Raw genomic sequence first — 10,727 nt, forward strand, 5'->3', positions numbered from 1 at the left:
CAATTAACTCATACATAATATTTATGGAGCCGAACTAGAATCATATCGATCAAATTTTAATTCAGATTCGATTAGGTTAAAACTCTATAATAAGGATACTATATCAATGATCTAAATTATTGAATGTGATATATTACTTCAAAATTGCTTACATATAAAAAATCATATAATTTGGAGATCTCTAGTTTATGTATTAAGTAATCAAAAATTGGATAGCTTAAATAAAATTGAATTAAATGTATTTTTTGATCATTTGATGCATAGATTAGAGGTCTTTAAATTATATGATTTTTAGTGTATAAATAATTTTGAGATAATAGATTATATCCAATGATTTTGATAATCGATGTAGGAATCAGATTATCTAGTTTTGATATGATCTGAATCTAAATTTGATCGATCTCATCTAATTCTATCCATATTTATATAATTCAAGGGATCACACGTAGAAAATGCTCATTTGACTAGGCTGTTGTTGCTGCCCACGACTTGCTTTACGACTGCTGCAAACTCGGCAATGTAACTTAACGGACATAACATGTACAATAACACAAGGACCCATATACAAAATACACATGGCTTATCAATATTAGTTCGATCTAAACATAGACTTATTTACATCATTTATTTAAGATGGGAGGTCATTTCTAGAACTTACATTTACCTTGAATACACCAGACGTAATTTGCTTAACATAAGGGGTCATCCGTAAAGGTAATTAAGCTTAACTTGAATTTCGAACTAGTACCTGCAAGCGGCCTGCCGGGACTAGTTCAAGTAAACAGAGACACATTTCTCTATATCCCCAACATGGTACAGAATGGTCACGTAATACAAGGGGGTTTTCGTTAAAGCAATGATGCTTAACTTGAGCTAGTTCCTGCAATGGACTTGCCGGGACTAGTTCAAATTAGTCATACATTTATTTCTATATAACCCTCTAGATTCATTACACGCGGACCCTTTGGCCTATAAATGCTAGCGATCGGAGTCGTCCTCTGGTTTGTCTCGGGTACCTGTGGCTCGTATCGGAGACGTGAAAGCGGAGCAGATTCCAAGCAAAGCCTTGGGCTCCTCATGGACTCCACGGCATCGCGAGGAGAAGCCAAGCAAGAGACTAGCGAGGTGGGGAAGGGGTCGCCCTCGAGGCTAAGGGCCTTGTCCCCTTTCCTTCTAGTGTTAGGGTTTATCATCGCCCTGATCGCCTTTGTCCTCCAATTCTCGTCAAAGAAGCCGCTCCAACCGGTTCGTTACTTCCTAATGCCCACATCCTTCCGTTGAATTATCTGTTGGAAGTTCTTGATTCAAGATTTTTTTTTTTTTAAAAAAAAATTTGGGTGACTTCTTGATGGACTTTGTTTTAAAGAATTTAAAGATTTGATTGTGTTTTTGGTTCCGAAGGAATTTGATGAATCGAGTCTCTAGAATTATGAATGATTGGTTCTTGCTGGCCTTTGTAATTTAAGGAAATCCTTCTTGTTGTCTAAAGGCGTTTTCTCGAGGTTCTTGACATTCTGGTTCTTTTGTTATTTTTCTTCCTGTTATTACCAGCGGCTGTGGACTGTCGAAGAGTTAGCTTTGTATAATGGAACGAATGAGGCATTACCGATTCTATTAGGAATACTCGGGTGATCTAATCTTCTTTTTCATCTTCTTCTTTTTCAATATAAAAATGTAAGATTTTTTTTTTTTTTGGTTCAATTATCTGAGTAAGTTGGATCTGATTTGAGGTGCAGTTCGGTATTTGATGTTACGAAAGGGAGATCGCATTATGGTCCAGGAGGAGGCTACCATCACTTCTCTGGAAGGTAAGTTTCTTTTCACTTGATTTGTTTCTTATGTTAGTCCAAGTTTTATGAAATGATTTCATGGACAAATACTTACTTTTTTGCATCAGAAGCTAGGCGGTAATGATTTTTTTGCTAGTTGGTCAAGTCATAGGAAGTAACTCAAATGATCCAGACATGGTGCTTATATACTTTTTTTTTTAATAAATAAAACATGTTTATATTTTTCTCTGTGAAAATGGAAGTTTAAGCGATGCTAAATGAAAAATATGAGGATAAATGATGATGATGGAGAAAGTACATAAGACTTGCTAGACTTTAAACCTTTGAAAATGAAAGTAGGAAAAAGGGAGAACATAGAAAGGAAGAAAAGAAAAGGAGATTCAGGTAAGAGAATTCAGTTTGAGGTTTATGGAATTCAGCTTGAGACAATGACAAGTCGTTTATAATTGATTTTGAAGAAGCAACAACCATTACCAACGATCTTTGTCCCCAATACTTGGGCTGCCTTTCTGTATTTTTTATTGCCATTTGTTCCTATTAAGAGTCTTAGTAGCTCTCACTATTGAACTAGAAAAGTTGTCAGTTGTCCCACAATTTTCAACTTTATTATGTGAAGTATTGACTGTTTTGTTCCTTCAACGTAAATATGACCCTCTTTCCTATCAGGAGCCTCCCTAAATCTTTTTTGCTTATGTTCATACCATCAGCTTATTTCCACTCTCTCATCTACTTATTTCTCTGTTGATCCTCTTGATTTGAGCACAGATTCACTAAATTTTTGCATATTCATCGCACTCATACTATGTCCTCAAATTCCTCAACCCTAACTACAACCCACAACTGCCAACTTTAGCATTCGGTTCAATGAGAACAACCATAGTCATCAGAGACAACACGTCGCCATGTTTTTCCAGTTTCCATGCATGTGTCTATCTGAATCCAGATACTCCTGCTATATGAATCAGATTTGCATCTCAAAAGGCTCCTACAACCTAGCATAATCCCCTCATGTTGTTAGAAATAAAAATTACATGCTGATTTTCTGTGTGATTTGTTAATAATATTTTTCTACTGTCACCATATTTCATTTCCATCAAGACCTTATATAGACTTGGAAATTCAAAGGTGCACCTTTTGAGGACAACAAGCTACTATTGTTTGACGATGTTTAAAAATAAAACAATCATCTCCTTGTTTTTTCTTTTAGCTACTGCAACGTTATATTCAAAATAAAGTGTAATTAAGGCTCATATTGAGGGTAAGACTCCTAGCTCAACTTGGAGGTTACAAAATCATGTCCTTTGGATACTGCTAAAGTGTAGTTAAGGCTCATATTGAGGGTAAGACTCCTAGCTCAACTTGGAGGTTACAAAATCATGTCCTTTGGATACTGCCACATTGTGTACAACATAATTTGCCTTTTCAGTGCAGTTTACTTTTCAAATTGTTCAATTCCCTATGCAATTCTTGCTAACTACCATGCCGACTTCGAGCTACCTCCACCAATTGCTATTGGAACCTTTGAGTTACTAAATTATATAATAGGCATCTCAAATGCCACTTTATATCCCTTGCACGTAATCATGTATTGTTGTCTTTCCATCATCTTGACAAGATATTCTAAGGAGCTTGTTGGGACAAACCATGTTAACTAGTTTTGGTTATCTGCTAGTGGCATAAAAACTAGATGGCTGAAGGCAGACAAGATGACCTCGAATTATATATTGGACTATCTCAGATGCATTTTGATGTTGACAACAAAAGTTTGCCTAATAGCCTTCACTTCAGAAGTCTTCATGTTTAGAGGGTTAAATTGGGAAGCAAAGCAAGGATGCACTAAGTGTTAGTTAAACAAAAATATAGGTGACAGGACTTTGGGATCATGTAATTGAGATGACTGGCCACTGCAGTGAACTGAAGATCCAATGTTATAATTTTTTTTTTTCTTTCATAATTTTAGGCACTCTTCAGTAGTTCAATTGCTGTCCTATCTCAACTATTTATCTTGAATATGACATGTTAGAATTTGGTTTCAGACTTCGACTCTCTTTGGGCCGGTAGTCCATCTTCAAACAAGACTATCAGATCAGTGGTCTAAACACCCTTTCTGTGTTTCATGAGTCCCAAGATAGTCTTGCTGGTTCCACAGTAACCAACTCTAACTTGAATTCAGTTTTGGGACACCTTAACATTCAACTCTGCGGTTCTATTAAATATTTGACATAGCTCTAGAGATAAAGTTACTGCTGAGTCCAATTGAATATCAACTTGACTACAATGTTGACTTAAATTGGGGTGCATGTCATCACTAGCATCACACTTCAGTCACATCCACTTTTTGGTTTATGCCTTATATAATTGTCTTTCAGCGGCTTTGTTTTTACTCCTTTCTATACTGAATCTACAATTGTTGTGTGGATACCAGAGATGCATCACGAGCATTTGTTTCTGGAAACTTTACAGGTAAACTTTTTATAGTTATTCATGGTTCACAACTTTTTAGAAAGTACAAAACTTTATTGATATTTCAAATATTTCTTTAACACAAATCTTAAAATCAAATTTTTTTAAATTTCTTTCAAATAACATGACATCTTAAACGAAATTAATGGTAAAAGGCTTGTTATTTATGATGTAATGAATATGGTACCTAATGTGGAGAATATACTGCAAACTTGAACCTTTTTACCTCCTCAGCAAGTTGATGTGTTATATTAGTGAATAATAATGTCAGTATGAAATCTACCGTCTCTTTCATGCTATCAAAATGATCAACTTGTCCTTCTCTTGTAGGTGATGGATTGACCGACTCATTGCATGGTCTATCTAGTGCAGAGGTAGTAGATTTTTGAGGTTTGTGTATGGTTTTAAGTTGTAGTCTTGTTGCTATGTACTCTGTTGGAAATATTCAGTAGAAAATGAAATGGTATGTGAACTTATCTGTGGCATGCTTGTTGCTGTTTTACTTGAATGCTTAGTGGATAGTAAGTTGATACTGGAAACATTGTAGAAAATCCTTTTATTTGGAACAAAGAGGTCTCGCTTGCTGCTCTAATAATTTTTACTGCTTATGATGTACCTCAGCTAAATAGCATGAAATGAAGTGGATATTAGAGTGTAACCACTGGGAGAAATGTAATTTCTAAAAATCTTACAGTTCTAAATAAAGAATAAATGAAAAGAGCTAAATAATAAAACTTTACATAAGATGAAATAATGATTTCTGGGAGTTGAAGAAGCCTTTTGAAGAAGAATGTTCATTTACAGCAAAAAAAAGTGCTGTTTGAAGAAGCCTTCAGGATACTTTTGGCAGAATACTATGAATTTTATGTAATTTAGAATGTGAGAACATGCCATCATCATCTCACTGTAGAAGTTGTTCAATGCAAATGAGTCAAACACAAACACATTGTCTCTCTCACCTCAACCAAACACATTCACCCTCTTGCTCCCCCCCACCCCCCACCACAAAAAGAAGGGGGGGGGGTGTGGAACCTATTCTCTGGTTTCATAAATAATCTGCAATATAACTTTTGTATCTTCTACAGGGAGGGATGAGGCTTCTTAAACATTGTTTTTTTCTGTGCATTGAGTCTTTCATATGCTTATTTCTTTGTGATAACTTACAGAGTACCAATACGTGTTATGTTTCAGTTTTTTAGAAGTTCTGTGAAAAGGATGCATTCTTTATTCTTGTTGTGAAGGAAATGGAGAAAAAGTTACAAATGCGAGTGCTAGGTTTAACTCCTATCTCACCTTCATATTATAAGTGACACTATGTATTTGGTAAACTTTGTTGTAACAAATAGAAAATTTTGTGGTTGATATATTGGAATGTTTTAAGGTTGATTTTAATCTTGTGAAGATTGAAGACATCATTAGAATTCATGGGATTTTCATTTGGAATTGGAAACCAATGCGAGATACTAAAATGCTGGTTTGCTGTTTTAAAATTTGGCTCACCAATTGATTAGAGGATTCGTTTTTCCCAAGAAATTCGAATAGTGGCTGCGACCAGCTATGATGTGTGGTAATACAAGAAGGATAGAATATGAATGAAGTCATTCATGAAAAAATAGAGGTAGCACTAATTGAGAACAAATTAATAGGGTGATTTAGTTGGTTTGGACATGTACAACATGGCTCAAGGAATTGATCAGTGCAAAGGGGTGATTTGATACATGTAGAAGGAAAGAGGGGTCGAGGTAGACTGAGAATCATAGGAGATGAACTAGTAAGGAAGGACTAAATATTGCTATAGCTTTCAGAAAGTGTGACTCTAGATAGAGCAGCATAAGAAAAAGGACTCATGTAGCCAAAAACAGCTAGTTTGGGATTAAGGCTTAGTTGAGTTGAGATGGGTATCCATGTTCTGGCTATTCTCTGGATTCATGTTCATCAAATATGACTATAGTTTGACACTTGCCATCAATCTACTGCAACCTTCCTCCTTCATCCAGGCTTATGACAAAGCAATGTACAAAATATAGGCAGAGTTGAGGTGAGATGGGTATCTATGTTTTGACTATTTAGTATTGGTAGATGGTGAATGATGATCGATATTTTTGTAGAGTAACAATAGTAAGTATGCTAAAATGCATCGATATTATTTATATAAGAAACTAATTACTCATGGAAAATCCAGAATTATGCATATTACATAGTTATAACTGTATCATCTATAAACATGGTCATGCATCATGTTGCGAAAGATTCCCGGCTACCGTCGGAGTAGGCTAGAGCCGCTGGAGTAACGCTTCTTGCAAAACAAATTCCGACCGGAGTTGGCTTCGACGGGGATCTTCCGACGATCAAGTCAGGAATTTGGCACAATAGATGAGAAGGGGAGAGAGAATAGAGGGAGAGCGTAAGGGTTTCAGTGAGCCAGTATGTGTACGTGTCTCAGGGGTTCCTTCTTTACCTCTATTTAAAGAGAGATTAAAGTCAAGAGTGGAAGGATGGGAGGTCATTCCAATCGTATCCCATCATACGGAGCCGTATGGAGCATCTTTAAATGGCTCTAACAGTGGACATTCCTCGAACCGGCACACAGTCAACCATAGAGGGGATGGTGATGTGACATGGGCTCACCTGGTGCGCAGCCAGTAGCCAGTAGGTGGAGTGGTGCAGTTAGACAGTATGGCCTGACAAGTTTATACAAAGAAGAATGATTAGGACGTTTTCTAGCTTGGACCTTAGGCGGGGGATGGTTATCCGATGTTTGACCTTCCTCCGAAGTAAGCAGTCGGGGGTCGGTCAGAATGGGGATCAACTAAATCACTGAAGTTTGCCCGTCTAAGGTCTAGCAGTCATTGGGATCAGCAATTAGATTAAGATCCGAAAGTCGGGAATGGCTCAATCCCGAAAGGGGGTTCGGACCACGACACAAGTGTTGGGCGGCCCTTAGTTCTTGGGTGGCGCATCTGTTATAAGGATCGGATTGATTGAGATGATGCAGGTTCCGCAGGAATCGGTTCTGTCTTGACCTCGGCGGAAACGTGCTTCTGTTCAGGTACGCTACCCCTCCCCAACACGTCATATTTTGGGGAAAATAGGTTCGAATTCCTTTTTTTCTAGAATCATGGTACAAGACAAAGACAAACTAGTGCCATACAAAACAAACTGAAACGAGTCCATAAAAGTTTGTATTTATTTTGGCATCTTGGTAGTTCAGTTTAATAAGAAAAAGATAAGAAATTTTTGGGCTAAATATTTTGCTCTCACTTTATGTTTAGACAGTGCTGTTCTTGAAATAGATTTAAGTACCCTATAATTAAGGAGCCGCTCATACTAGCTCAGTCATGCAGAAGATTGATATCTGCTATATGAATCCTTATTACTATTTGGGCAAAAAGATAAGCTGGGGTTTGAGGTTTTTATACTGCTTCTCTCTAAAGTTTTCTGTCGTTCTTTTGTTTTCTAAAAATGCACTACTTTTAAAAGTCAATTTTGTGCTTTCATAATTGTAGTAGTTTCTATTGTACTCTATATCAGTATCAGCACTCTATAGTGCATTCATATATGAGCATGTTGATCACCTGAAGCACTAATTTCATGTTCTTTTCTGATTTGCTTTTGTTGTAGGTAAATAGTGTTGTTGACTGGCGGAAATTTTACATGGAAAGATATATGTAAGCTAGCTTATTCTGAATTTGCATTTTATAGTTTGTTTCCTTTATATCAGGTACTCTGTGGTCTCTAAGCCTCTGGGGTTATTTTGTCCTATAATTAGAAATAAATTTCTGTGTGTTATATATAACTGCTACATTCTGATTATGCTTGCTACCGTGGTGACTCCTTCCTTGGTTGTGGTAAGAAATTTGTTAGGTGAAAAGGCAAAACATGAAGGGTCCATATTACTGTTAAATATGAATCCAGATTACTTGTCAGGTCTTACAGTGTGGTGAGAGTCAGTTTTGTGTTTAAATTTCTATAATAAGCCAATTGGACGGAATTTTTGATCAACACTCAATTTAAGAATGGACTGACTCATGACACATTTCTCTAAGACACTGACAATGTAAAATAGTTTCTGATGTCCTGCTGTGTCATTTCTTTTTGTCAGATATGTTGGTAAACTTGTTGGCCGCTACTATGACAGCCAAGGTAATCCGACAAAATATTTGAAGGGCGTTGAAGCAAAGGCCAGACGGGGAGCTCAGCTTTTGGAGAAACAGAAAATTGAAGAGGCTAAAATTCCGAGTTGCAATTCAAGATGGAGTGAACAAGATGGAGGAAAGGTAGGAATTCTGTTCCGAACTCATGTTGTTTCGAGTTATTATCTTTTGTTAAATATTGCATTGTATTTTCATTTAATTTTCAAGTGCTAGATGGTATCATGACATTCATCATTTATTGCAGTTTGAACGTATGATACCACGAGGTTGTTATTGATGTATTCTGAATCTATACCCATCTGATAGTCTAAATTATTTTATCCTATATATCAAGTTTGTTTGAGCATTCTTCATCCATGTAGTTTGTGTGGGGCCTATCAATCTGGACCATTCAAGTCGACAAATTGTATGAGACCCTACCTTCCTGTTAAATATCTTTCGGACCTTCTGAAAGTACTCTAATGGATTAATAAATGCATTCTCACGGCTTTTGAGACAAATCTAGAGGGCATCACCAATGAGTTCAGTCCCTGGGCTACCTACAGTCATGTTGTGATGGAAGTTGATTAGCTTGTTCATCTATTGTTCAGTCTGAAATAGTTCAGAAGGTTACTTTAATTGCTTATGTTAGTGAGCGTGCCCAACTAATTGAGTTGGTAAAGTAGTTGGGTATTGCATAGCAGTGACCTCACCCTAATTCTGAAAAAATGGGGAAAATAACATAAGGTTATGTGTGTATATGCATGTAGATGCTTTAAGCATGCCTATTCTTATAATGGTATATGAACCTATTTTTCAGTTTCCCATTGAATAGAAGGAATGGCTGTATGGCTGGTAGATGCATGGAAAAGCATTAGCTGAAATTGTACTTCCTTTTTTTCATTATTTTGTGATTGTTACTCCTGGTAGTTGAAGAGATTCTTTTCCGTAATGTTTCAAGTAGATGTTCACCCCATTGCTAGAATCTTTTTAATTTTGCTATACATTTTGTACCACTAAAGTTAATACTTATTTGTGAAGTTCGGGGAGTTTGCTCCTGTGGTCTCCATACCACAATTGTCCAATTGAGTGCGTAAGCAATTTTTTCCGCACATCCTGATTGTTTGGTGCAGTTAGACACTTTGTTAGTTATTTTAAATTCATTTATTTTTTATTCAGGTTTGGTGTGACACGGGATATCCAAGGTTAGTAAAGAGACCTGTAGATATAGCCCTGACTGGAAAAATCAGCCAACGGTGTGCGTGTTTTAAAGAAGAGGAGCTTGGCCAGCCAGGATTGGAGGTATATAAGGGCTGTGATTATTTGTCCAAAGTTTGCTTAGTTTAAATCCTTTGACTCATGCTTTTCTGGTTTTCCTTGTATGCTCATCAGTTCATATTGTTATCATTATCTGAGATCAATGTGTTGTTGTAGAACTTGAGCTACTGGTTGATATAATAGATATTAGAAGACCATCATTCAGGGCTGTTACAATTCAGATCAATATGTAGGATCTGGTTTTTTCCTTGCATGTTTATTTTTTCTTTCATAGATTGTTGTTGCTTTTGATATCCAAATTACGAAACCTTTTAAAGCCTTAGCTAGGAGTTCAAACAGTTTGAATATGTCACTCAAGAGGTCAATCATATTTCTAGGCTTCGTGTTTGGAGGAGTCGTTGGATCGGATCGGACTTCCTCCATCGCAAGCTGAAGGGCACGTCTAAACATTTTACTAATTGATACTACCATTTATTGGCGCTCATTATTTTCTTTATATTATGTTTGTTATATATATATAAATTGATTGTACCACGTCAATTTAAATATTTGGTTGGAGGTTCCATTGGGTCATCAATAAAAATTGGGTTATGGAAATGTTCCATTAATTATACTTTGCTATATTTTTATGTTATATTTCAAGAACAGTTAGAGGAAAAAAAAAAAAGGAGAAAAAATATGCGCCATACCGATGCTCCTTTTTTTGGGTCTTCGGATGGGATGGGGAGAAGGAAGAAAATGTCCTCGAATAATGTGTAGGCATGCTAGGGGTGGTCGAAATAGAAAGGATGAATGGCAGTGGATTCTATTTTCTTAATTTTCAAGGATTTTTAATATTAGGGTACTGCATTCTCTGAGAAAGAAATAACATAGCTATCTCACGGGCATTTGGGATTATATCACATGTTGCTGTGGTATAAATGCCCATGCATCGCGTAGGATCCATATCGCTAACGCCTGTATTAAGGATGAAATTCTTTCCATGACGACTGCAGATTTCTTGTAAATATTCGTATTAATGGAAGTTTCTATTCGACCAGTAAAGCTAATAATTTAGTATGTT

The 10,727-nt window shown here is 36.5% G+C and overlaps 1 protein-coding gene across 1 annotated transcript; it reads left to right on the forward strand.

Annotated features, from left to right (window-relative positions):
* The first annotated feature begins 967 nt into the window (after positions 1-967).
* Positions 968-9,884, forward strand: LOC105048189 (membrane-associated progesterone-binding protein 4). Its single transcript, XM_010927408.4, has 8 exons — positions 968-1,245; positions 1,552-1,628; positions 1,737-1,808; positions 4,216-4,253; positions 4,584-4,627; positions 7,875-7,921; positions 8,356-8,530; positions 9,566-9,884. Exons 1-8 carry the CDS (start codon positions 976-978, stop codon positions 9,731-9,733), a joined length of 891 nt encoding a protein of 296 aa, XP_010925710.3. The 5' UTR covers positions 968-975; the 3' UTR covers positions 9,734-9,884.
* Positions 9,885-10,727: the final 843 nt, after the last annotated feature.

Source organism: Elaeis guineensis, chromosome 7 (genome assembly GCF_000442705.2).
Source record: "Elaeis guineensis isolate ETL-2024a chromosome 7, EG11, whole genome shotgun sequence".
Taxonomy (NCBI): Eukaryota; Viridiplantae; Streptophyta; class Magnoliopsida; order Arecales; family Arecaceae; genus Elaeis; species Elaeis guineensis.